This window comes from Mustela nivalis, assembly GCF_964662115.1.
Source record: "Mustela nivalis genome assembly, chromosome: 7".
NCBI classification, from domain to species: domain Eukaryota; kingdom Metazoa; phylum Chordata; class Mammalia; order Carnivora; family Mustelidae; genus Mustela; species Mustela nivalis.
The window spans coordinates 52186828-52214714 of record NC_139026.1 but is presented as its reverse complement, the minus strand read 5'-3'; the positions used below and the strand labels follow the sequence as shown (position 1 = coordinate 52214714).

The following is a 27887-nucleotide window of genomic DNA, read 5'->3' as shown; positions in this document are numbered from 1 at the left end:
TCTTGCTCTCTCTCACTCTCAAATAAAAAATAGCTTTTTTTAAAAGTACATCAAAAAAAAAAGTACTTCATCTACGGAAATGCCTGTCTCTCACCACATCTTATTTTAAAGTGGTTCTCTACTTAAAATATGTCCACTTCTTTTTCTGGGGTCCCAGTAAAATTCATGTAACAGTGTGGATCTTTCTTATTTTCAGGATTCCATGAATATAGATTTTAACACCCCAATCTCCCTTGGAAAGCAAACAGGATGATGAATCACAATTGATAACATCTTTTAAAAGATATTATATATTTATTTGTTCATTTATTTATTTGAAAGAGAGAGAGCACAAGCAGGTGAAGCAACAAGCAGAGGGAGAAGGAGAAGCAGACTCCCCACTGAGCAAGGACCCACAACGTGGGGCTTGATCCCAGGATCCCAAGATCCTGACCTGAACTGAAGGCAGATGCTTAACTGTCTGAGCCACCCAGGCACCCTGATAAAACATTTTTATGTTGCTCAAAATAGAATTATATAAGAATGTTCATCCAATAAAGGTCATTCCTTTAGGGAATAAAATGAGTGAATTGGCTTTAATTCTAGATGTTCAATGAACTTAGAAATAATAAGTATGCATTCCATCAGTTGTATCCATATGAAGTCACATTTTCCTTGCAAACATAAAGAGAGCTATGAATTGCACATGGTAAGCTGCTAACCAAGGTAGAGATTGACTTCATATTTATTTTCTTTAAAATACTCTGATAATACATTATATGTTTATTTAAAATAAATGAAATCCTGTGATAAATTTCACTTCTTTGTTTCATTAAAGAACGAGATAGGATGAAGCCAAGGGGAATATGTGATGTTCCCTAGACTATTAAAAACTGATATGGGAGATGTATTTACACTAATACTTCTTTTAAAAAAGAAATTGAAGCAGAGAGAGTCAATTATCATATGGTTTCACTTATTTCTAGAGCATAACAAATAGCATGGAGGACAAGGAGAGATGGAGAGGAGAAGGGAGTTGGGGGAAATTGGAGGGGGAAGTGAACCATGAGAGACTATGGACTCTGAAAAACAATATGAGGGTTTTGAAGGGGCTGGGGGTGGGAAGTTGGGGGAACCGGGTTGTGGGTATTAGAGAGAGCACGGATTGCATGGAGCACTGGGTGTGGTGCAAAAACAATGAATACTGTTACACTGAAAAGAAATAAAAAGTTGAAAATAAATAAATAAATAAAAATAAAGAAGAAATTGAAAGTCAAGAATATTGATTGATTTCATCAAGTCATATAATTTATTTTGTTTCTTCTTAAAAATATTTAAGGTACTGATTAATAACCAGAGCCAGTGTAGCCTTCAAGTCCTATTTCTCAAAGACTTAGAAAATTTTGATAAAGTGGATTAAAGAATACTGATGGTTGTAGAAATAATCTGGAATTGATTTCTTTATACGGGAAGTAGTTAATGTGTTACAAAAGTCAATGGTTATCAGTTTCCTTTCACTGCCCACCAGGTAAAATAAAAACCGGAGATTGCAAGAACAGAGTTCAAGGAATCCAGGACTCAGCTTGCTATTATTTCCTCTTTGTCTCTCCACCATGAGGGGAAATCAACTGCCCAATCCAGTCTTGATTCTATGTCTCCTGCTTCTTCCCAGAGATGCTTCCACTGCTTCAAAACCGTAAGCAACATTTCCAGAAAATTCTATGTCCTTCTCTATCTCATTGTGCTATCTGCCTCTTGCTATGTTTCTCTCACTTATTTTCTGATTTCCTCTGAAATTATCGGCTGTTGAGGGGGTTGGAAAGGGCAGTAAATTGTTATGGCTCATATGGAAAGGGGCATACTCCATTTCTAGAAAACACAGAGATGTAGGACAGTAACATTTATGAAACATTCACCAAATAAGAATACAGAATTATACAATATTCATTTAATAATAATATAAAATCCCCGCCAAAAAGGGGGGGAGGAGGAATCATACTTTCATAATTGTCTCATGAAAAGGGCTGCTGTGTCTCGTCCACTGTGAAATGCTCAGTGGCCCTATTTTCCCCCAGTCAGGGATCACCAGGACAGATGCATGACTTTTCACACAAGCCAGGCTTTGTGTGTCAGATCACCCAATGTGTCAACAAAGCTGTAGAGGCTGGCATTAGATCTTGGGAATATACAGATTAACAATACCTTCAATACCTCACAGTATAGAAAATAGGAGGAGATAGTGCACAGAGAAAGGAATACAGTGCAAAACCAGAAGCAAGCACTACAGGATTTTGTGAGAATGCCCACAGAGAAAACCTCCCTCCTCCTGGAAACTAAGTGATATAAGAGAAGGGGTGTCACCTAAGTGTGCAGAGAGAAAGCTGTTCTTGACCTAAGTCCTATGAAGTAAATAGGATGTATCTAGATAGACAAGGACACTTCAGAAGGAGAGAGAGGCCTGGGCAAACCAGAGCATTGCAAATACGGCGCGTTTGAGTGGTTGCAAAGGATGGGCAAAGAACAGCAGGAAAGTGGTATTTTCTTCTGGGTGGACATGGTAATATATTTGGTGATTAGCCTTGCCTAGCTTGGCTTGTCTTCCAACATCAGAGAGCGTAAGAGAGAAAAGAGCTAAAATTGTTCCTGGAAAAATACTGCAAAGCAATTCAATTCCTCCTTACCTATTAACTAGTACCACTTTAGCGTCCTAAAATAAGCACATTCATATCATCCACATGAAACCCAAGACTACCAGTAGGTAGGTTCTTAAGGCTTTCATGATAATCAATGGGCTCATCACATTTTGTTGTTGCTAAAAAAATTTTTTTTAAGTTTTTTCACCTTTATATACATTTAATTGACAAATAAAATTGAAAAATATTTCAACTGTACCACCTGATGATTTCATATACACATATATGGAAGGATTTCTCTCTGGGTGAATTAACACATCCATCTCATGCATATTTACTCTACTTTTATTTTTCTGAGAACATATAAATTCTACTTCCTGCAAATTTCATTTATACAATGCAGCGTTGTCAACTATAGTCACCATGTCTTACATTATATCCTCAGACTTCATTCATCTTATTATAACTGAAAGTTTGTACCTTTTTACCAACCTTTCCATACTTCCATCAATACCCCTCCACCCCAGGCCCTGGTAGCCACCTTTCTATTCTCTCTCTATGAATTTGACTTTTTAAAAAAAGATTCTATGTATAAGTGACAGCATGCAATATTATCTTTCTCTGGCACATTTCATTAATAATGATATCAAAGCCCATCATGTTGTTGCAAATGATAAGATTTCCTTTTGTTAAAGCTGAATAGTATCCCATTTCTAAATTTGAAAATGACTTCTTTTTTTAAAAAGATCTTATTTATTTGAGAAGGGGAGAGAGAGCACAAGCAAAGGGGCAGGGCAGAGGGGAAGCAGACTTTCTGCTGAACAGGGAGCCCAACGTGGGGCTTTATCTCAGGACCGCAAGACCTGACCTGAGCCGAAGACAGACAATTAACTGAATGAGACACCCAGGCGCCCCTGAAAATAATTTCTATCCAAAATTCAAAATGACCCCTGGATTGTTTTTTCATAGCTTATGAATAGTTCTACAAATATTGTGAGGGTGAATATCTCCACAGCACAACAGAAGCATATCAATGCTTAACTGGTTGGAGGTTTCTTAGTTTCTAAGGTCTTTTGGATTGGCCTTTGAAGAATACATTCCTGTACCTTCTTGACGAAATCTGGCTCTGTTCTATGATTGGTGATTCCAGAAAAGGTGATCTAGAATACAGCCACAATAATGATGTCTTTCTAACTCTCCATGATTGATCCAAACGCCTCTTCTCCACAGGCAGTATCTGGTGCTGGTCCCATCACAGCTGTATGTGGGGGTTCCCGAGAAAGCTTGTGTCATGCTTAATCACCTGAATGAGACGGTGACACTGAACATAATTCTGGAATATGGAATGCAGACCAGAACCCTCCTTGCAGACGTGGTGACAGAGAAGAACTCCTTCTACTGCAGCCCATTCACTGTCAGTAGGACTCCTTGGGATACAGAAGCTTGTTAGAGGAAGAGCATATTAGCTGATGACTTGAGTCCTGACCCCTGACAATAAAAAAACATAATGAAAACACTGAGAAGTACAAAGTGGCTTTCAAATTAGATTCAAATTAGATTCTATTGAAAATATTTTCATAATATTTACAAACAACCCCAGTGCGATATGCAAAATATAATAGTAGTGGTAGGAAAGGTTTCATTTGCCCTTAAACTTGTGAGGGAAATAAAGTTCACGCCATTACCCATAAAACACTAAAAGTCATAAATCTAAGTGACTTACGTAAGATCTCACAAGTGGTCATTGATTAATGTCTGGTCCTTGTAGCCGTTTATTACACAAGGAATTAAATAGTTAAATGATATTGGCTTATTACCAATGATATAACACATAGTGTTGATGTTGACCAACGGAAAATAACATTTGATAATCATTTTAATGCCATCATATTGCTGTGGAAATGAGAGCATGTTATTTCCTTCATGCCCATGACTATTTGAAGAACTAGTTCCTTTCATTGCAGTGACATTTTCCCTTTAAATCAACAAAGTGTTACTGTCATGTTACTTTAAACCTAAGAATCAATAAACCCAGGGACAAAATTTTCGATTTATTCTTCCCTCATTCTCTGGAACTGACCAGAGAAATAAGAAAGTATGAAGGCTGAGACATTCAGAAGTGGGTCTACACAGATTTTTCAGTTCTTTTCTACCTTCCAGCTTCCGGAGTTCCCGTCTTCCTCGGGGTTGATTACTGTGGAGGTGAAGGGGCCAACCCAGCAGTTCATAAAAAGGAAGACAGTGCACATCATGAAAGTAAACAGCCTTGTCTTTGTCCAAACAGACAAACCCATCTACAAACCTGGACAAACAGGTATCAGGAACCAAATCAGCAAGGGCCACTTTATGGGGCAGGTGTGTGGTTCCCTATTACCTTCTTCTATAGTCATGAAAATCCAGGCACGTCATTATCTGTGTTATTTACCCTCGATTCCCACTGGGTTGTTTAATGGGGAAAATCTCTATGTTTCAGTGAGATTTCGCATTGTCTCTGTGGATGTTAGTTTTCGCCCTTTGAATGACACGGTAAGTCTCATTACAGTGGATGAGTTTGGGGGAAATAGGAAAAAATGTCAAGCCCATTTTTTGCAGAATCTGAGACCAATACAATCTCCTAAGAGTAACACTGCTGGCGAATAGTTCACCAACCGCATTGTTAAAATAAACTATTCAGTTGAAATTATCCTTTTTTTAAAGATGTTATTTATTTATTTGACAGAGGGAGAGAGAGATCACAAGTAGACAGAGAGGGGGAAACAGGCTCCCTGCGGAGCCCGATACGGGGCTCAATCCCAGGACCCTGAGATCATGATCTGAGCTGAAGGCGGAGGCTTAACCCACTGAGCCATCCAGGCGCCCCAGTTGAAATTATCCTTTTAAAGATCCCAATAATTTTTATTGAACAAAAGAAAGTAAGTGCACTTGATTTCTTCCTTAGAGAAATGGAGACTTTCTCGGAGATAAATTTCATCTGCAAAATAATTTTATTTGGACATTTTTTACCATAGCATAACTTTCCTCAATTGTGCAATATTTCATAAAGGTAAAGTCATGACTTCTCAAGAGCTATATGTCGCAAACTAAACATGTAAACCAAACTGGGGCACATTTCCTTGATTGGACAAGAAATATACAGACTTACTCCTCTCATCTAGACAACATATAAATGCAGATGAAATGGCTTTCTTGTTCTGACGTCTATCCCACACTCATACTATTTTTTTTTCTTTCCAGTTCCCAGTGGTTTATATTGAGGTAGGTAATATCTTATGCATCTCAGTTGGGATGAAGACTTACTACAAGTTATGTTCCATTGCCCCTTGCCACCCGTCTCCTCCCTTCCCACTAGCACTTCACCAAAACTAAACAGTTTTCTCTGTCTATCTTCAATCCTTTGGAGAGTGGAAAAGATGTAAATGAAGGGGAAAAAAATCCCCTGAGACGATACAAGTTCATGGCCCTTCCAATATTTCTGACCAAATTTGATATGCATAATGTCACAAAGAGATATTGTGATCTGGAATATCTCAGAGCTGGTAAACTTGCTGCCCTTTGCTCAGTGTGGAATTCCTAGAAAACTTGGCTCAGTACTTTTGGTATCAACTTCACAACCATCTCTTACCCAACTCCCAATGTGTCCTCCCTAAAAAGCTTTTCCTCTACTCAGATTATGTATTTCAATTATTTCTATGAAGTCATAGTATTTTTATCTATAGAATCCCAAGAGGAATGAATCTTCCAATGGCAACGTCTCAGACTACAAGGAGGACTCAGCCAGCTGTCCTTCCCACTCTCAGTGGAGCCCACGCTGGGTGCTTATAAGGTCAAGCTTCAGAGGGAGTCAGGGGAAGAAATAGAGCACCCCTTCGAAGTGAATGAATATGGTAAGAATTCTGCCTTTCTCCAAAACATTTATGACATTACTTAAGAGTTTAGGTGTTTTGACACATAGGTATAGGCAAGAATCTAACAGATAATAGTTGGAAATTAGCAAGTTTTTTTTTTAATTTATCCAAATATTCACTAAGAATCTTTCATGTACTATCTTATTTAATCCTTGTATCAACCATCTGAGGCAGATACTCTTTGGTCTCCATTTTACAAATGAGTACATCAATACTAGAACAGTTAGGAATTTACCAAAATCACAGAGCCAGTTAGAGGTAAGAGAGATTTTAATAGATCTATTACCTTATTCAACCCAAAATTGTTAACCAACGTAACAAATATCTGCATCACCTGTTGATCTGTATCTTATACCTCTATGATCTACACCTAGACTACTCTAATCAAAATGGTCAGACATTCAAGCCATCTTATTAGTTATCAGCCATGTGGATTTTCTCATGAAAATGAAGTATTTCATGCCATGGATGAAGAGACTGCTCACAAAAACATCATTCCCCAAACTCACCGGAACTACTATGAGGATTATAGAACAGGGAAGAATCTTGTTTTGTGAGATTAAGAGTCACTTATTGTTTTTCTCCCTCCCAATCCCATCTTGTTTCATTGATTCTTCACCTACCCACTTAAGCCCCCATATTGCATCAACACTTCCTCATATCAGGGAGATCATATGATAGTTGTCTTTTTCTGCTTGACTTATTTCACTAAGCATGATACGCTCTAGTTCCATCCATGTTGTCGCAAATGGCAAGATTTCATTTCTTTTGATGGCTGCATAGTATTCCATTGTGTATATACACCACATCTTCTTGATCCATTCATCTGTTGATGGACATCTAGGTTCTTTCCATAGTTTGGCCATTGCGGACATTGCTGCTATAAACATTCGGGTGCACGTGCCCCTTTGGATCACTACGTTTGTATCTTTATGGTAAATACCCAATAGTGCAATTGCTGGGTCATAGGGCAGTTCTATTTTCAACATTTTGAGGAACCTCCATGCTGTTTTCCAGAGTGGCTGCACCAGCTTGCATTCCGACCAAGAGTGTAGGAGGGTTCCCCTTTCTCCGCATCCTCGCCAGCATCTGTCATTTCCTGACTTGTTGATTTTAGCCATTCTGACTGGTGTGAGGTGATATCTCATTGTGGTTTTGATTTGTATTTCCCTGATGCCTAGTGATATGAAGCACTTTTTCATGTGTCTGTTGGCCATCTGGATGTCTTCTTTGCAGAAATGTCTGTTCATGTCCTCTGCCCATTTCTTGATTGGATTATTTGTTCTTTGGGTGTTGAGTTTGCTAAGTTCTTTATAGATTCTGGACACTAGTCCTTTATCTGATATGTCGTTTGCAAATATCTTCTTCCATTCTGTCAGTTGTCTTTTGGTTTTGTTTACTGTTTCCTTTGCTGTGCAAAAGCTTTTGATCTTGATGAAATCCCAATAGTTCATTTTTTCCCTTGCTTCCCTTGCCTTTGGCGTTGTTCCTAGGAAGATGTTGCTGTGGCTGAGGTCGAAGAGGTTGCTGCCTGTGTTCTCCTCAAGGATTTTGATGGATTCCTTTCTCACATTGAGGTCCTTCATCCATTTTGAGTCTATTTTTGTGTGTGGTGTAAGGAAATGGTCCAATTACATTTTTCTGCATGTGGCTGTCCAATTTTCCCAGCACCATTTATTGAAGAGGCTGTCTTTTTTCCATTGGACATTCTTTCCTGCTTTGTCAAAGATTAATTGACTGTAGAGTTGAGGGTCTATTTCTGGGCTCTCGATTCTGTTCCATTGATCTATGTGTCTGTTTTTGTGCCAGTACCATGCTGTCTTGATGATGACAGCTTTGTAATAGAGCTTGAAGTCCGGAATTGTGATGCCACCAACGTTGGCTTTCTTTTTCAATATCCCTTTGGCTATTCAAGGTCTTTTCTGGTTCCATATAAATTTTAGAATTATTTGTTCCATTTCTTTGAAAAAGATGGATGGTACTTTGATAGGAATTGCATTAAATGTGTAGATTGCTTTAGGTAGCATAGACATTTTCACAATATTTATTCTTCCAATCCAGGAGCATGGAACATTTTTCCATTTCTTTGTGTCTTCCTCAATTTCTTTCATGAGTATTTTATAGTTTTCTGAGTATAGATTCTATGCCTCCTTGGTTAGGTATATTCCTAGGTAACTTATGGTTTTGGGTGCAATTGTAAATGGGATTGACTCCTTAATTTCTCTTTCTTCTGTCTTGCTGTTGGTGTAGAGAAATGCAACTGATTTCTGTGCATTGATTTTATATCCTGACACTTTACTGAATTACTGTACAAGTTCTAGCAGTTTTGGAGTGGATTCTTTTGGGTTTTCCACATATAGTATCATATCATCTGCGAAGAGTGATAATTTGACTTCTTCTTTGCTGATTTGGATGCGTTTAATTTCCTTTTTTTGTCTGATTGCTGAGGCTAGAACCTCTAGTACTGTGTTGAATAGCAGTAGTGATAATGGGCATCCATGCCGTGTTCCTGACCTTAGCGGAAACGCTTTCTGTTTTTCTCCATTGAGAATGATATTTGCGGTGGGTTTTTCATAGATGGGTTTGATGATATTGAGGTATGTGCCCTCTATCCCTACTTGAAGAGTTTTGATCAGGAAGGGATGCTGTACTTTGTCAAATGCTTTTTCAGCATCTATTGAGAGTATCATATGGTTCTTGTTCTTTCTTTTATTGATGTGTTGTATCACATTGACTGATTTGCCGATGTTGAACCAACCTTGCAGCCCTGGAATAAATCTCACATGGTCGTGGTGAATAATCCTTTTAATGTACTGTTGAATCCTATTGGCTAGTATTTTGTTGAGTACTTTCGCATCTGTGTTCATCAAGGATATTGGTTTATAGCTCTCTTTTTTGATGGGATCCTTGTCTGGTTTTGGGATTAAGGTGATGCTGGCCTCATAAAATGAGTTTGGAAGTTTTCCTTCCATTCTATTTTTTGGAACAGTTTCAGGAGAATAGTAATTAGTTCTTCTTTAAATGTTTGGTAGAATTCCCCCGGGAAGCCGTCTGGCCCTGGGCTTTTGTTTGTTTGGAGATTTTTAATGACTGTTTCAATCTCCTTACTGGTTATGGGTCTGTTCAGGCTTTCTATTTCTTCCTGGTTCAGTTGTGGTAGTTCATATGTTTCTAGGAATGCATCCATTTCTTCCAGATTGTCAAATTTGTTGGTGTAGAGTTGCTCATAGTATGTTCTTATAATAGTTTGTATTTTTTTGGTATTAGTTGTGATCTCTCCTCTTTCATTCATGATTTTATTTTTGGGTCTTTTCTCTTTTCTTTTTGATAAGTCGGGTCAGGGGTTTATCAATTTTATTAATTCTTTCAAAGAACCAGCTCCTAGTTTCGTTGATTTGTTCTATTGTTTTTTTTTTTTTTGGTTTCTATTTCATTGATTTCTGCTCTGATCTTTATGATTTCTCTTCTCCTGCTGGGCTTAGGGTTTCTTTCTTGTTCTTTCTCCAGCTCCTTTAGGTGTAGGGTTAGGTTGTGTACATGAGACCTTTCTTGTTTCTTGAGAAAGGCTTGTAACGCTATATATTTTCCTCTCATGACTGCCTTTGTTGTGTCCCAAGGATTTTGAATCATTGTATTTTCATTATCATTTGTTTCCATGATTTTTTTCAATTCTTCTTTAATTTCCCTGTTGACCCATTCATTCTTTAGAAGGATGCTTTTTAGTCTCCATGTATTTGGGTTCTTTCCAAACTTGCTTTTGTGGTTGAGTTCTAGCTTTAGGGCATTGTGGTCTGAAAATATGCAGGGAATGATCCCAATCTTTTGATACCAGTTGAGTCCTGATTTAGGACCAAGGATGTGATCTATTCTGGAGAATGTTCCATGTGCACTAGAGAAGAATGTGTATTCTGTTGCTTTGGGATGAAATGTTCTGAATATATCTGTGATGTCCATCTGGTCCAGTGTGTCATTTAAGGCCTTTATTTCCTTGCTGATCTTTTGCTTGGATGACCTGTCCATTTCAGTGAGGGGAGTGTTAAAGTCCCCTACTATTATTGTATTATTGTTGATGTGTTTCTTTGATTTTGTTATTAATTGGTTTATATAGTTGGCTGCTCCCACGTTGGGGGCATACATATTTAAAATTGTTAAATCTTCTTGTTGGACAGACCCTTTGAGTATGATATAGTGTCCTTCCTCATCTCTTATTATAGTCTTTGGCTTAAAATCTAATTGATCTGATATAAGGATTGCCACTCCTGCTTTCTTCTGATGTCCATTAGCATGGTAAATTCTTTTCCACCCCCTCACTTTAAATCTGGAGGTGTCTTCGGGCTTAAAATGAGTTTCTTGGAGGCAACATATAGATGGGTTTTGTTTTTTTATCCATTCTGATACCCTGTGTCTTTTGACAGGGGCATTTAGCCCATTAACATTCAGGGTAACTATTGAGAGATATGAATTTAGTGCCATTGTATTGCCTGTAAGGTGACTGTTACTGTATATGGTCTCTGTTCCTTTCTGATCTACCACTTGTAGGCTCTCTCTTTGCTTAGAGGACCCCTTTCAATATTTCCTGTAGAGCTGGTTTGGTGTTTGCAAATTCTTTCAGTTTTTGTCCTGGAAGCTTTTAATCTCTCCTTCTATTTTCAATGATAGCCTAGCTGGATATAGTATTCTTGGCTGCATGTTTTTCTCGTTTAGTGCTCTGAAAATATCATGCCAGCTCTTTCTGGCCTGCCAGGTCTCTGTGGATAAGTCAGCTGCCAAGCTAATATTTTTACCATTGTATGTTACAGACTTCTTATCCCGGGCTGCTTTCAGGATTTTCTCTTTGTCACTGAGACTTGTAAATTTTACTATTAGGTGATGGGTTGTGGGCCTATTCTTATTGATTTTGAGGGGCATTCTCTGAACCTCCTGAATTTTGATGCTCGTTCCCTTTGCCATATTGGGGAAATTCTCCCCAATAATTCTCTCCAGTATACCTTCTGCTCCCCTCTCTCTTTCTTCTTCTTCTGGAATCCCAATTATTCTAATGTTGTTTTGTCTTATGGTGTCACTTATCTCTCAAATTCTCCCCTCATGGTCCAGTAGCTGTTTGTCCCTCTTTGCTCAGCTTCTTTATTCTCTGTCATTTGGTCTTCTATATCACTAATTCTTTCTTCTGCCTCATTTAACCTAGCAGTGAGAGCCTCCATTTTTGATTGCACCTCATTAATAGCTTTTTTGATTTCAACTTGGTTAGATTTTAGTTCTTTTATTTCTCCAGAAAGGGCTTTTACATCTCTTGAGAGGGTTTCTCTCATATCTTCCATGCCTTTTTCGAGCCCGCCTAGAACCTTGAGAATTGTCATTCTGAACTCTAGATCTGACATATTACCAATGTCTGTATTGATTAGGTCCCTAGCTTTCGGTACTGCCTCTTATTCTTTTTTTCGTGTTGAATTTTTCCGTCTTGTCATTTTGTCCAGATAAGAGTATATGAAGGAGCAAGGAAAATACCAAAAGGGTGGCTACAACCCCAGGAAAATATGCTTTAACCAAATTAGAAGAGATCCCAAATCGTGAGGGGGGAGAAAGGGGATAAAAAGAGGTTCAAAAAGGAAGAAAGAAAGAAAAAAAAAAGAAAAAAGAAAAGAAAAGAATTTAAAAAAAAAGAAAACAAATAAGGAAAATATAAAAAAGAAAAAATATATATATATTAGATAAACTAGTTAAAAAACGTTAAAAAAGAAAAAGGTAAAAGTTAAAAAAAAATTTACCAGAAGGTGAGAAAAAAAAAACAAAAAATGAAAAAGTAAAAAATTAAATTAACTGCAAGACTAACAAACATCACAGGGAAAAAGCCATGAGTTCCGTGCTTTGCTTTCTCCTCCTCTGGAATTCTGCTGCTGTCCTTGGTATTGAAACCACACTCCTTGGTAGGTGAACTTGGTCTCGGCTGGATTTCTTGTTGATCTTCTGGGGGAGGGACCTATTGTAGTGATTCTCAAGTGTCTTTGCCCCAGGTGGAATTGTATGGCCCTTACCAGGGCGGGGTGAGGAATCCGCTCGGGTTTGCTTTCAGGAGCTTTTGTTCCCTGAGCGCTTTCCGTAGAGTTCCGGAGGACGGGAAAACAAGTGGCGGCCTCCTGGTCTCCGGCCCGGAGGAGCCGAGAGCCCAAGGCCCCACTCCTCAGTGTGCCCTCAGAGAACAGCGCCCAGTTACTCCCGTCTGCCTGACCTCCAGCCGCACTCCGAGCTCACCGAGCCTGCGACCGGTTCAAGGTCACCCCGAGCTTCGAGCTCACTGTCGGCTCTGTCTCTGTAGCCGGCTTTCCTGTTCCAATACCCGCAGGCTCTGCGACACTCAGACACCCCCGATCCTTCTGTGACCCTGCGGGACCTGAGGCCACGCTGACCCCGTGTGGGCTTCACCCCGGTTTAGCCACTGGAGCGATGTCCCTCAGCGGAACAGACTTTTTAAAGTCCTGATTTTGTGCGCCGTTGCTCCGCCGCTTGCGGGGAGCCGGCCCCTCCCCCCGGAGTCTATCTTCCCGTCGCTTTGGATTCACTTCTCCGCCGGTCCTACCTTTCAGAAAGTGATTGTTTTTCTGTTTCCAGAATTGCTGTTCTTCTTCTCTTTGATCTGCCGATGGATTTTCAGGTGTTTGCAATCTTTAGATAAGCTATCTAGCTGATCTCTGGCTAGCTGAAGTAGTCTCAGCCTGCTACTTCTCCGCCATCTTGACTCTGTCACCTTTTTTTTTTAATTAAGTTTTTTTTAATGATTTTATTTATTTCTTTGACAGAGATCACAAGTAGGCAGAGATGCAGTCAAAGAGACAGAGGAAGCAGGCTCCCTGCAGTGCAGAGAACCTGATGCAGGGCTCCATCCCAGGACCCTGGGATCATGACCTGAGCCGAAGGCAGAGGCTTTAACCCACTGAGCCACCCAGGCACCCCATATCACTTTTTTTTTTTTTTAATCAACCTAACTCCTACCTTCACAGAACTAATTTTTTGTCCCAATCTTCATGGTATTTCATTATATACATCTACTATTTAATCAACACAGCCCTATTAGACATCTTCCTCCATTTTCCCTGCTGGGAAAATTCTGACCTCTCCATGTGTGTTCATAGAGCCATTTCCATCAAATACCTCCTCCATTCTCCTTTGTTTCCCATCCTCCAGGGACCATCTAAAAGTCTACTTCAGTAAAGTCTTCTCTAGCCAATCTGAAGTTCATTTTCTGTTCTTTATTGAGTATATGCTGTCTGTAATACATACTTTACTGTATCCTAGAGTTTCTGTCCATATCTCAACCACTGTAAAAAAACAAGAACAACAAAAAACATTTCTGAAATCCTCTTGCTGTAGCTACTATTCACTCTTCTTTTTTTAATTAGCAATAATCGTGCCTCGGTTAAACCTCATTGGCTACGATACTGCCACTGCGCAAAGCTTCACTCTTCTTTTTTTATTATCCCTGCCAATGGAGAACATGTGATTATCCTTTCAGCATCAAAACAGTATTTGGTGTGTTAAATTACTCTTTAGTCTTCCCTTTGCCCCTTGAATAATCAGCTTCTAGAGAGCTACATTTGCTTTCACGTCCAGAGAAAAATACATTTACCTCCAGTCTCTTTGAAGAAGCGATAGGATTCACTTGCCTAGAAGACAAATAGATGAATGAACAAAGTCACAAGCTGATAGATTAGGCCATTCCAATAATAAACATTCCCTGAGCAAATGACCTCATTTTACTTGATAAACTAGGCAACTCTAAGAAATTCATGATAAAAATGAGGTTTACACGGGGACCCTCATATTGTCCTGCCACAGTCCTTCCTCTAGCAAGTGGTGCTGGAGGACCAGTGCTCCCAAGAGAGAACTCTCCTGTTGTGGAAGTGAAAGAGACAGTCCGGAAGTATTTCCCTGAGACCTGGATCTGGGACTTGGTTCCACTCAGGTAAGTAGGGTGTTGCCCAGAATTTCGTTGCAGAAAAGATGTGGCTCACCCTCCTGATTCTGGTGTTCCTGAGCCTTGCAGTTCTGTTCCACTTCTTCCTGGTAAACTTTTAGGTTCATAGTTCATTGATATCATAGCTCAACGATGCAATTTTTTTGTAATTTTTAAACTTTTTTTAAAATTTTTTTATAAACATATAATATATTTTTATCCCTAGGGGTACAGTTCTATGAATCGCCAGGTTTACACAGTTCACAGCACTCACCATAGCACATACCCTGCCCAATGTCCATAACCCCAAACCCCTTCGCCCAACCTCCCTCCCCTCAGCAACTCTGTTTGTTTTGTGAGATTAAGAGTCACTTATGGTTTGTCTCCCTCCCAATCCCATCTTGTTTCATTTATTCTTCTCCTACCTCCTTAACCCCCCATGTAACATGCAATTTTTTTTTAATTTGGCCCTGAGATATCTAAAATCATGATAAGTAGGAAAATACCCTTGTCTCTAAAAGGAAAGGAAAACTTTTCAGAGACTTTGCTAGCAATGCCAAACCTAGTAATCACGTTTAGCGTTAACCATACTGGGTTACTAGGTTAGCACACTATCAGCTAGTGTCTGTGCTAAAAAAAAAAAAAAAAAATTGTTTTCCCAAGACTTCCTCTTATTCCCTTCTCTAGTTTATCAGGTAGAAGTGAGTTGGGCGTGAAGGTCCCTGACACCATCACGGAGTGGAAGGCCAGCGCACTCTGCTTGTCTGGAACCACAAGGCTGGGCCTCTCCCCTGTCATCTCTCTTCAAGTGTTCCAGCCCTTCTTCCTGGAACTCACTCTCCCCTACTCTGTGGTGCGAGGAGAAGCCTTTACGCTGAAAGCCACTGTGTTCAACTATTTGGCCCATTGCATTCGGGTAAGGACATTTCTCTGGAGGAGAGCAAAAGTGGAAGGGAGACACCCAGTTGCCATTTAATATCCAGGTCTCCTAGGTAATGTGCCAGCAAATCATAGCTGAAGAATGGTGTAACCTCATTTGGCAATGGGATAGTTGCTAAGAGCAAAGATCACTGGCTGACCCAAGGTGGTAAGGTTATATTCATTTGGGACTTTATATTTTCTGTGTATTCCTAAATTCAGACCTCATTTCCACCTGATTTTTTTTTTTCCACTCTGACTAAAGCAAACACCTCTTCATTGTGCTGGCACAATCCTAAATCCTGGGAATTATCTCAGTTCTTGTCACTTTTTTAGCTCCCTATTGGCAACATCTAAACTACAAAGTGCTGGACAGGCTTTACCTTGTTTGAACAATTTCCCAAAGCCTCTCAGTTAGTTCCCATTGTCCCTTAAAGCTCCTTGCACCTGTTATTGTCCCTCTACTTGTGTTCTTTCTCAAACTTGTGCATGGTTATGGGGATAGGTCAGTGTGCAGCTGGAAGCCTTCCCTGACAAGTCAGCCGACTTAGTGAAAAAGAATGAAGACACTCCCTGTATCTGTGGAAATAAGCATGAAACCATGTCCTGGGCTGTGACCCCAAAGTCACTGGGTAAGTGGTAAATCTGTTGACAGATCCTACTTCTTACGTTGTAATGATTTGCTTTCCACACTCTGAACCAGGTACATGTCTTTTTCTCCTACTTCAACAGTGATGCCTTGAAAGAAAAAAAAATATATAGATATAGATATAGATATAGATATAGATATAGATATAGATATAGATATATAGTGCAATATATGTAGTGTAGGAGAAACTTAAAGACAAACCATGCAATATAGAATCACTGTTTAACTCCATAAGACTCTTACTCCTCAGGAAAGGTGAATTTCACAGCTACTGTGGAAGCCCTACAGTCTCAGGAGTTGTGCGGCAAGGAGGTGCCAAGAGTTCCAGAACTTGGAGAGAAGGATACCGTAATCAAGCCCTTATTAGTTGAGGTATGCCAGTAAACTTTCTCTGTGTCTCAGAGGCCTTACTATATTATACAGCATGGTCTAATATGTCTGTCATGGTGACATTTCACTCCCCAAAATATGGATGTATCTACAACTCAGTTTCTTACTGATGTTTCCTCGTCTACTTTAAAGTGATTGATTTTTTTCCTATACACTCAGTATGACCTTCTTTTTCACCTTTTTTCCCAATATAAAGCCCGAAGGAGTAGAACAGGAAGAAACTTTCAACACACTCCTCTGTGCAGGTAAAAAAGAGACAAAATTTGCGTGTTAAGCCACTTGCCAAAGTATATAGTTTTAGAATGCTCTTCGGGGTAAGTTTTCCTTTGGGGAAACAAAAAAATTAGTGTACTCTCCCGTGTGAAAATCTAAGGATATTTGATTCAGAAGTCTCTTCCTGCTGACGGCTTAAAGAAATTAAAAGACTTACCTAGAAGCTCCTGGCTGATAAGGAGAACTAAAGTCAAAGACCATAGAACAGGATTCTTTCCAATACCGCTGTGTTTTTCAAACTACTTTTTAAACAATTTTCAAAGTATTAAAATATCTACATGCAAAATATCTAATAAATAGTAATATTTTTATTCCATTAATAGTTTAAAGGTACTCAAGGTTAATTTTCTTGTGTCAGTTATTGAAGAAGAACTTCAGGTCACTAACATATGTAGAAAACCAATATTTTACTAATACCATTAATATAATCATATCAAAATTACCTTTAAAATATTCAACTCTGTACCATCTAGTCTCATCTTGAGCAAATGCTCAGGGTGAGATCTTCCCTCTCTAGAAGCATCCCTTGATAATCTCATTTAGTCACAGAACTTAAATAACAACTTTGTAATGGAGACCACAAAATAAACAACTTGGTCCACACAGCTTTCCTCACTCAAACTTGTGTATTCAGTTGCCCACTAATCATTTCCACTTACAGGCCTGTAAACAAATAGACATCTCAAACCTAGCATGTTCAAAACTGCTCTTCTGTTGGTCTCCACAAACCCACACCTCCTACAATTTTCTCCATCTCAGAGGATGGAAATTCCATTATTCTACCTGCTTGAAATAAAATTTTGGAGTCATCCTTTAATATGTTCTTTCTCTTACTCTCCACACCCAATCTACTTTCAAATCTAGTTGGCTCCACCTTCACATTATGTCCAGAATCTTCCCACTTCTCACCATATCTACTTCTACTCTAGCCTTTTCTCCCTTGGATCATCTCAATAACCTCCTACCTGGTCGCCTGGTCATCTTTCCTTACATCCCTGCAACAAAAGGGATCATTTAAAGCACGTTTCAGATCATGTGCCTCTCTGTCCAAACCTTCCAAGAGTTTCCCATGTCCCTAAAAGTTAAGGGCTATGTCTCCAATGTCCCCTCCAAACCCTTGCTAACCAAGACTTCATATCCTATTACTCTCTCCCTCACTCACCCTCCCCCGGCCACACAGGACTCCTAGTCTGGTCTTGTAACACAGCTAGCATGCTCTCATCTCTGGATTCTATTTGCTCTTGTTCCTTCTTTCTGGAGATCTCTTTCCCCAGATACCTACAAATCTTACACCTTGGCATACTTAAAGTCTCCAGTCACCTATGATTTTGTTTTATCAAAGAGGGGAACCCGCTTCCCTCACCCTACACTTTTTGATTGGCGCTGTCTTACTAGCTCACCCGTACAAACACTCTGCTTTAATTTTCTCTAAGAACTTACTAGCATCTATCATACTAAATATTTATTTGGTATCTTATTATTCCCATTATTATGAAAACTCTGGGACGTCAGGGAATTTTTTTGAAAATTGTTTTATCACTGCACTTAAAACAGAACCCGTCACATAGCATGCACTTAACACATATTTATGACATGAATGTTACTTTCAAAAAACAGTAATAATAAATACTAACAAAAACAGTGAAGGGCAAGAAAGAAGTATAACATAAGGTATGTGCCTATGAGGAAATCTGTAAAAATTTAGCACATAATATGAATTTCACTGCGAAATGAATCACGACTTTAGGAGAAACTCAGATTGCATCAAAGAAAGTATAGAATGATCAAAAGACATGACAGGCTGAAATTTGATCCAAAGAGGAAAAATTTCAAAGAAAAACTTGAATATTTCTCTCATTTTTTCCCTTCATATATATATATATATATATATATATATATATATATATACACATACATATATGTATTTATTTATTTGTCTTCTTTCCTTAGAATCTGGTGTATCTGAAAAGTTGTCACTGAAAGTTCCTTCAGATGTGGTTAAAGGATCTGCCAGGGCGACGTTTTCTGTTTTGGGTGAGTCTCCCAGCCCAAGGCAAGCCACTGTCCATCTCATTACTCTAGTGCATGCAGCCTCAACATCCACGGTTAGTGAAGACTTAGGCTGTAAGCACTGGGTTGAGAGAAAGAACGCTAAGCTAAGAATAACACTGTATATTAGTCAGGAAGGGGGTTAAAGAGATGTTGTGCTACTTTCTATACCTTGACATACTTAAAAATGTAAAAAGAGTCATCTCTCTGTGCCCTTATCGTCAGAGACTGACTAGGTGGTGAGGCTTCCTAATAGATTTGAAAACAGTTGGTTTTTACCAGGCATGTGGTTCTTCAGAAAAAGTATGCCCAGCCATTGTTTTTTCCATCCTGGAATCATCGACTTTTTTTCCCACTTTTGTCTGTCCTTTCTGTTCGTTGTTTTTCTTCACCTCTTATGCTTTCTTATATTACTCTCCATACATGATTTGACCTCTTTTTTAGCAAGTAATCTATCTTCTTATCCCAGTAGAAACCAGCCCTGAGTTCCTCTGGGTTTTTTTAAAGGTTTATTTCTTCATCTGAGAGAGAGAGAGAGAGCTACCACGGAAGCCAGTGGAGGAACAGAGGCAGAGGAAGAGAAGACTCCTCCCTAAGCACAGAGCCCAAGGCAGGGCTCAATCCCACCACCCTTGAGATAGATCATGACCTAAGCAGAAACTAAGAGTTGGACACTTAACTGACTGAGCCACCCAGGCACCCCTCCTCTAATTTTTTGAATGCCTTTCATTCCCCAGGTGACATATTGGGCTCTGCAATGCAAAATCTTCAGAAACTTCTCCGGATGCCGTATGGTTGTGGAGAGCAAAATATGGTCCTTTTTGTCCCTAACATCTATGTTCTGAACTATCTGAATGAGACCCGACAGCTGACAGAGACTATCAAATCCAAAGCCATCGGTTACCTCATCAGGGGTAAGCAATAATCCCAAAAGGAGAAATCTTGATTCCCTAAATATCTCTCTCAGGGAACTCAAATCAGCATCCCTTTGGTTAAGATTTAATAATCACTATTGCTGTGACAACCAATAAAATGTCCCACTCTAATACCAGGAAATTCAATGGCATATCAAGCCTTGGAGACATCTTAACAAAATAGGAGTTTTCCTATGATTCCCAACCACATTCTGAAGAAAAAATCTAATTACTTCTCCAATGTCTCTGCTATTTCATAAATCTATGAAAACTTCCTCTTCGAGGTACCAAAGGCAGTTGAATTATAAGTACAGTGATGGTTCATACAGCACCTTTGGGGATCATTATGGTAGAAGTCAAGGAAATACATGGTAAGATCATTATTTTCATATGCTTGCTATAGATTCATTCTATTCTCAAATTCTAAAAATACCTGGAGTTCTTTCATGGAAATGGGTTATCCTTTAAAAATCCATATGTCTTCCAATTACCCCCAACTCCCTTCTCCTCTCTTTCTCTAAGAGAGGAGAAGGGAATTGGGGGAAATTGGAGGGGAGGTGAACCATGAGAGACTATGGACTCTGAAAAACAATCTGAGGGGTTCAAAGTGGCGGGGGGGGTGGGAAGTTGGGGGAACCAGGTGGTGGGTATTAGAGAGGGCACAGTTTGCATGGAGCACTGGGTGTGGTGCAAAAATAATGAATACTGTTATGCTGAAAATAAATAAAAAATAAATTTAAAAGAAGTCCAAAAAATCCTTCTGTCTGTCATCACTACTATGTGATTGCATCATTTCATGTATGAAGGCATGCCAGCTGTGATAGCACAGTAAATAGCAGTAAAATGAAGATTCCCCCAAAATGGAAATAGAAGGCAGAAGGTGTTATAAAGTGAAATGGTAGTAGAAGAAGTTCTATACTGTGCATTAAGGGAAAGGAAGAGGGAAAAGAGAGAAAGAGGCTGTGATGTTATTAAAATCATTCAGGAAATGGCAACATGGGTGATAGAAAAGTTTGGAGGCTCCAGCAAACATTTTGTGAGAGGAAAAAAAAGAAAAAGTGAAAAGCATCAATTTGGAGGAAAACAATAAAGTAGAGATTGTAAAAGGAATCCAGATACTTGCTGAACAAACAAGAGTATTTAGTGCACAAGTGTCGCTTCCCCCAACCAATTCTCCCCAACAATTTCCTCCCGTGGGTGGCAAAGACCAATGTCTGAAGGCATTTGCCCAAAGTGGGCTTTAAATGTGAGATGGTCCTCATGTCTGTCTCTCCTATACTGGACAGCCTCACAGCATTTGTGCTCAAGTCCTTTGCTCAAGCCCAGTCACACATTTTTGTGGAGATATCACACATCACGAGTGCCCTCACCTGGATCTCACAGAGACAAAAAGAAAATGGTTGTTTCCAACGCTCCGGATCACTTCTAAACAACGCCATTAAGATGGATGCTGTTCATTTTGTTCTAGTCCCTGAAAACAGAGACATGGAGGTGCAAAGACACTCCTGTTCATTCCTCTTGTCCTGGTGACATATCTTTAAGGAAGGATGGTACTCTCTAAAGCTTCTGAAATCTGACAATAAAATAGTCATTTTTTACTGAATAATAAAATAGGGTGCAAAAAAAAACTCAATGTATTACTAAAAGTGAGGGAAAAAATTTGAGGTTGATTCAAGAATTTGAGAGTGGAGGGGAATGGGGGAAAATCAACAAGATTATGCAAGAAAAGATGCTTTCTAGTGAAGAATGTGTGGAGTAGGGAGGGTGGGGGAATAGGATGATCCAGCCCTGGCTAATGACTATTGGAGTGTTTGAGTGTCTCTCCTTCTGCTCTGTACAGGGTGGGGTAGATGATGAACTGACGCTCTCTGCCTACATCACCATTGCTCTGCTGGAGATGCCACTGCCTGTCACTGTATGTACCAGCACCTCTATCTCTCTCACAGATACAAGGAATACCAATCATGAAGCTGTGACTCTGTGAGGAAAATAAGTTGTGGTTGTCCTGTTATTTAATTTTGGTATATTTCACTAAACCATAAAAGACTAACTCCCTTTGGAAGCTGCCAAGGAAATTATTCTCTGGTCAGAACCATGAGTAACCTGACACATTGGGCCTTTTGATCTGGGTTAGCCTGTGGACAATTCATTAGCCTGCTTCCACTATCTAAAGATTTTTTTATCTGCCTTATAGCACCCTGTTGTCCGCAATGCTCTATTCTGCCTGGAAAATGCCTGGAGATCCATCTCAGGGGACCAGGGAAATCCTGTCTACACCAAGGCATTACTGGCCTATGCCTTTGCCCTAGCAGGAAACCAGGCCAAGCGAAGTGAGCTTCTTGAGTCGCTGGACAAAGATGCCATAAAAGAAGGTAAGGGCTGCTACTGCAAAACTTACCTCCAGAATCAACAGTGATTGATGGGTGCCTGGGTGGCTCAGTTGTTAAGTGTCTGCCTTCAGCCAAGGTCATGATGCCCAGGTTCTGGAATCGAGTCCCACATCAGGCTCTCTGTTCAGTGGGGAGTCTGCTTCTCCCTCTACCAATTCCCCCTACTCATGATCTCTTGCTCTCTCTCCCTCAAATAAAAAAATAAAATCTTTAACAACTAATTAAATAAGATCACTCTTTAAGTCTAATATCATATCCTTTTCCATTTCAAAGAGGACTCAATCCACTGGCAGCGTCCTGGAAAAGTTGAAGAACTTACGACACTCTATTATCAACCTCGGGCTCCTTCTGTTGAAGTGGAGATGACCTCGTACTTGCTCCTTGCCTATCTGACTGCTTGGCCTGCCCCATCTTCAGAAGACCTGTCTGTGGCTTCACGGATTGTGAAATGGATCATGAAGCAACAAAACCCCAATGGGGGCTTCTCCTCTACTCAGGTCTGTGGAGAGCCTCTAGGAAGAAAAATAAATATGTTAATACATATGTAGACACAAGCATATTCTAGGAGTTGACTAATCAGATAGTATTTCTAATTCATGCTTTCCCCATTCCTCCATCACCAGAAAGGTTCCAGCCTCATTATTTCATATATTCGTTATTGTTTTGTCCTCTGTACAATCTCTCATCTCTTCTCTCCTTCGTCAACCCATAAATGTAAAATGGATCAATCTTCCTAAAGCAATACTTCATAAAATGACTTCCCTGGTAAAGGAAACCTTTTTTTTTTCTCATACAAAAGAAGACTGAAACAATCTACTAATGTTATTCAAAGTATTTACTCTTCCCCACTAAACACAAATACTCGCTTCTAATTAATTTCTGGAACTGGCCATCTCCTTTTTCAATGTCTCCACATATCCCACCCTGGTAGCCCCTGATACCTCTCTTTCTGTCTGTATAAATCTTTCTCAAGATTCACACATGATTTTATTTCTTCTTCACAGTACCTTTTTCAAGTAAGTCTTCTTACTTACCTTCTCATTAGGGAGTGTTCTCTTACTAATCTAGCTCTGCTTTCTTCCCCCTTCCCTGAATGTTTACAACAAATATTATTATATAAATTTCTATTATTATTACACATTATTACATAAATTTCTAATTTATTGAAGTAGCCTCTGCTCTGGGTCAATGTTTGGGTCTAATTTCCACATGTATAGTGTAAACTACTTGAATGGGGAAACTTTTTCATGTCCCCCTAAAGTACACAGAATAGTTCGGGCCTAATAATGGGTCTGGGTTTGACATGAAATCACTCTGAGAGAGAGTAGTATTGATGTGATCTACATCCAGTATGATTCTGTTACCTTCACTCCTGTGACTTCTGCCCCATCTTTTTTTCAGGACACGGTGGTAGCTCTCCAAGCCCTGTCCAAATATGGAGCGGCAACTTTCAGTAAAAGGGAGAAAGCATCTGTAGTCACGGTCAAGTCTTCAGAGACATTCTCTGAAGAATTCCAAGTCCACGATGCCAATCGCCTGTTGCTGCAGGAGGTCGGGCTGCCGGAGATTCCAGGGGAGTACAGCACGACCGTGTCAGGGTCAGGATGTGTGTACCTCCAGGTGAGTCTTCCAGGGTTGAGGGGATGCCACAAATGCAGGGGGAAAGCTTCAAGAACTGGATATGAATCTCCAAATGGAAAAAGATGTGTGAGCTAAGGAAAACAGACTATTTGAGGGCAATGATAAAGGATTTTTTTCCATTCGTTTTAGACATCCTTGAGATATAACATCCTGCCCAAGAAGGAAGGAACAGTCCCCTTCACTCTGAAGGTTGTTACTCTCCCCAAGAATTGTGATGGAGTACATGCTCACAGGAAATTCCAGATTAGCATCAACATTAGGTAAATCCTTTTGTTGGTAAGACTTTTTGTAGAACATGGAGAGAGTGGTTTTCTTTTGCAGGGGAGTAAGCCACAAACTATGAATATGGCATTCTTGCAATATTTACTAACAAGAAAATTTCCTTCACCCAAACTGAAAAACCTTGACACTGAGCATATGGTGTTCAGCCTTACCTGCAGAGTGTGACTTCATAATGCTCGGTTCTCCAAACAAGCAGAGCAGACACAAATAGAATAGATGGGGAAGCTGAGCGGTAGTTCAAGATAGGGAACAGCACAAATGAAAGAGAAGGGGGAGTTTATGTCTTCAATGAACGATAAAGTATTTTGTTTGAATGCCTTGTCCCTGTGCCTTGTCTTCATAGTTACACTGGGGAGCGACCTAGTTCCAACATGGTCATTGTTGACGTGAAGATGGTATCAGGCTTCATACCTATGAAATCATCCGTGAAAAAGGTAAACCCTAAGTCCCTTACAGATAGCAAAATCATGAAAATGCTGACATTAATGCTTGTCCGTTTTATTGGGTTTTCAAGAGGTTTACTCCCTCACAATTCTTCTCTGGAGTGTTTAAGTCATTTCAATAGTGGGTGTAGCTGTTATGCAGTATGCAGTGTAAGACATAAGTCAAAGACATGGTTAATAATGCTCCAGCATCCCTTGAGACATTAGGCATATGGAGAGGTATTGAATTATCCTATATTTTAAAGAAGAGAAAATGTATATAGACATATGTATGACATAAAAATATACTCACATATACACATGTGTATGATATATGTGATTGTCTCCTTTCTGCTTTTTTTATGGAAAAGATGAGTCTCATATATCAAGAAAATGTGGGGGGTGCCTGGATGTCTCAGTGGGTTAAGGCCTCTGCCTTCATCTCAGGTCATGATCCCAGAGCCATGGGATCAAGCTCCACATCAGGCTCTCTGCTCATTGGGGAGCCTGCTTCTCTCTCTCTCTGCCTGCCTCTCTGCCTACTTGTGATCTCTGTCTGTAAAACAAATAAATAAAATCCTTCAAAAAAAAAAAAAGAAAATATGTATGTTAGAGATAGTTTAGGTAGATGATAGACAGAAAATGGACAGATAGATACAGATATATCTGTATATATATATATATATACAGATATATATATACAGGTATAAATGGATGATGGAGATGATAGTTAATAGGAAAGTGTTTGATAAATATTACTGTAATTCTCAAAGAAATCAAAATTAACCATTTGGATGTTTCTGAACAGCCAGTTAGATCCTAAGTACCTGAAAAGTGCTCTTAGCCTGGAATTCCCTCATCCCCTATGTCTGGTTTATACTCTTGGTCAACAGCTCCAACAGAAGCCTCAGATTCAAAGGACTGAAGTGAGCACCAACCATGTCCTGATTTACCTTGAAGAGGTAAGATGCTGTGACTCTGCTAAATCTGGGAGAACTACTAGAGGTTCCAACACACCAATCCAGATTCTGGAGAAAGTTTTGTGCACACATACAAGTGAGGGAGAAGAAAATCGCAATAGAGGGAAATGAAACCTGGATTGATCAACAAGGCTCATTTTACTACATTTGTCTCTCCATAGAATCATCTCATTTGTCCTCCTTATATCTGCCATTGAGTGTATTCTGCAAGTCTCAAAATGTCCCATTCTTTCCATAGGTTTTGATACAGTTGAATAGCATAACCATAAGGTTGGATAATACCATAGGAAGAGAAAATGGTAACTAGAAACAAGTTAATCTTTGATTCCAATTCAGTTTTCCTGTCTCTCCAGCTAACCAGTCAAACCCTGAGTTTCTCCTTCTCAGTGGAACAAGACATCCAAGTTGACCATTTAAAACCAGCCACCATAAAAGCCTATGATTATTACGAGACAGGTGAGTGAGATTCAGACATGCTGAGCTTTGAAAGGGAAGAACTGAGGAGCCTGATAAAGAGTGACCCTGCCCCAAACAAAATTCCACAATCTTTCACCAGAAGAAAGAAGGAGTTTGTGGTCTTTGCATAACCATGTGCCCCCTAAACGAGTCTTGAACCGTTCATATAAAGCAATAAGAGGATCAGTTCTTTCTAAATCCTCTTATAAAGTTGTTTATCCTGGAGTGAAATATTCCAGAAATATAAGTAGAGTAGCAATAACTAAAAAAAAAAAATCAGTACTGATATATGATAAGAGATCTAAAATTTGATCTGTTTAAAAAATATTTTATTTACTTATTTGAGAGAGAGAGAGAGAATGCACAAAAGAGAGAGCATGATCTGGGAGGAGGGATGGAGGGAATGGGTGAAGCAGACCTCCCCTGAGCAAGGAGTTGGATGGGAGGAAACTGGGAAAGAAAGTATAAAGATGGGGTGCCTGGGTGGCTCAGTGGGTTAAGCCACTGCCTTCGGCTCGGGTCATGATCTCAGGGTCCTGGGATCGAGTCCCCAATCGGGCTCTCTGCTTAGCGGGGAGCCTGCTTCCTCCTCTCTCTCTCTCTCTCTGCCTGCCTCTCTGCCTACTTGTAATCTCTCTGTCAAATAAAATAGGTAAAATCTTTAAAAAAAAATAAAAAAGTATAAAGATCCCAGGACCTGAGCACAAGGCAGATGCTTAAATTACTGAGCCACCCAAGTACCCCAAATTTGATCCATTGTTGACTCATGCCTTGAGTAGTCTCACAAAATTTGGGAACTCTGGAATACAGCAGGAAATTCTCCCATTTGCTCATGATTTTGAACTAGAAATTTGCAAGCATCCTAAGATGCTGGCAACGTAATACTTTACTCCTTCCTGGAGTGAGAAAGAGTTCAGAGAGGAAGTTAAATTCCAATGAAGAAAACACAGCTGTGAAGAGGGCCATAGAGTATTCCATTGATAGACAACCTTCCATCTTTGAAACCTGCCCTTGACTTCTGTATCCAAGCCCAGTTTTCTCTCACTGCCCCCTCCGGTAGTCCCGGATGGGTTAGTACAGAAGTCGTTCGTTTCCATTGGCTCCATAACTGTCTTTATACTTTCTTTCCTAGTTTACACAGTTTATTTACAGTTAACTTCCCATATGCCTATTACTGAATGTCTTCACTCCTTCTGTCTTATATATTCTGTTTCAGAGGAATTCGCTGTGGAAGAATACAGGGATCCCTGCAGTGCTGGTAAAGTATAAACAGCGAAGTCTAATGCCAACATAAAGAAAATAAATAAACATCAGTTGTCCATAAAAGGCTGCTTCTCGAGTATATCCTGATCATATTATAAAGCCCATGATGTATCATTTAGGAATTTAAACTATTTCAAATATATCCTAGAATTTCTCGGTTAAAAAATGCATGTAAATTATAATTACTGGGTCTGGGGTGACTTGTTTGCAGATGAGTCCAGGAATTTGCAACATATAAAAACTAAATCCTCTAATATTTAGTTTATATTCAGTACCCAGTCGTGATCTGTTTATCGCCTATCACCTTTTCAGGATACTTCTAAACTTACACTAGTTAAGGTCAGGAAAATCTTCCCTGTAGTTTTCTATATAGCACAGCATGAGAGATGTGATCTACAAGATTTTCCTTTAGGCCAGTCAGCAATGTTCATTTTGACAATAGAACACTCACTGTGATACCTTCAGTTCTCCATTCTAAAAGAGGAAACAAAAAAACAAAAACAGCCCTATCATTAAAATTTATTAAGGTCAAATATTTATGATTGAGGTATGAAAAGTTATTCCTTCAGTGGATGACAGGATTTCCCTAACTTTCCTGTCATTTATTCTACTGTTTAGAATCTGAACAGAGAAATGCTTGAAAATGGAAACTTATGGACCTCATCAGATGATCTTCTCCAGCAACGAAAGACAAAGCCTTATCAGAAGAGAGAAAATAGTAGGAGAAATAGGGGACAGGAATTGGAAATACATGAAATTTGTATGTTGAATAAATTTATGACATATACACCTCTA

The 27887-nt window shown here is 39.4% G+C and overlaps 2 protein-coding genes across 4 annotated transcripts in view; one reads left to right on the top strand and one right to left on the bottom strand.

Annotated features, from left to right (window-relative positions):
• Positions 1-27887, bottom strand: part of KLRG1 (killer cell lectin like receptor G1) — a gene marked incomplete at its 5' end in the record, with an annotated part of 430961 nt that overhangs the window by 71564 nt on the left and 331510 nt on the right. The gene's annotated exons all lie outside the window — the stretch shown is intronic.
• LOC309868822 (pregnancy zone protein-like) lies at positions 1543-27887 on the top strand. Its single transcript, XM_082739009.1, is given in 26 exon segments — positions 1543-1675; positions 3843-4026; positions 4773-4926; positions 5086-5138; positions 5847-5867; positions 6329-6341; positions 6344-6496; positions 14252-14474; positions 15153-15381; positions 15889-16015; positions 16283-16404; positions 16619-16667; positions 18646-18729; positions 19482-19658; positions 19942-20029; positions 20945-21101; positions 21499-21573; positions 21853-22030; positions 22322-22545; positions 23450-23668; positions 23819-23949; positions 24315-24405; positions 25287-25355; positions 25727-25829; positions 27046-27087; positions 27711-27887. Coding segments are annotated over 26 exon segments (3072 nt in total). The 5' UTR covers positions 1543-1592; the 3' UTR covers positions 27734-27887.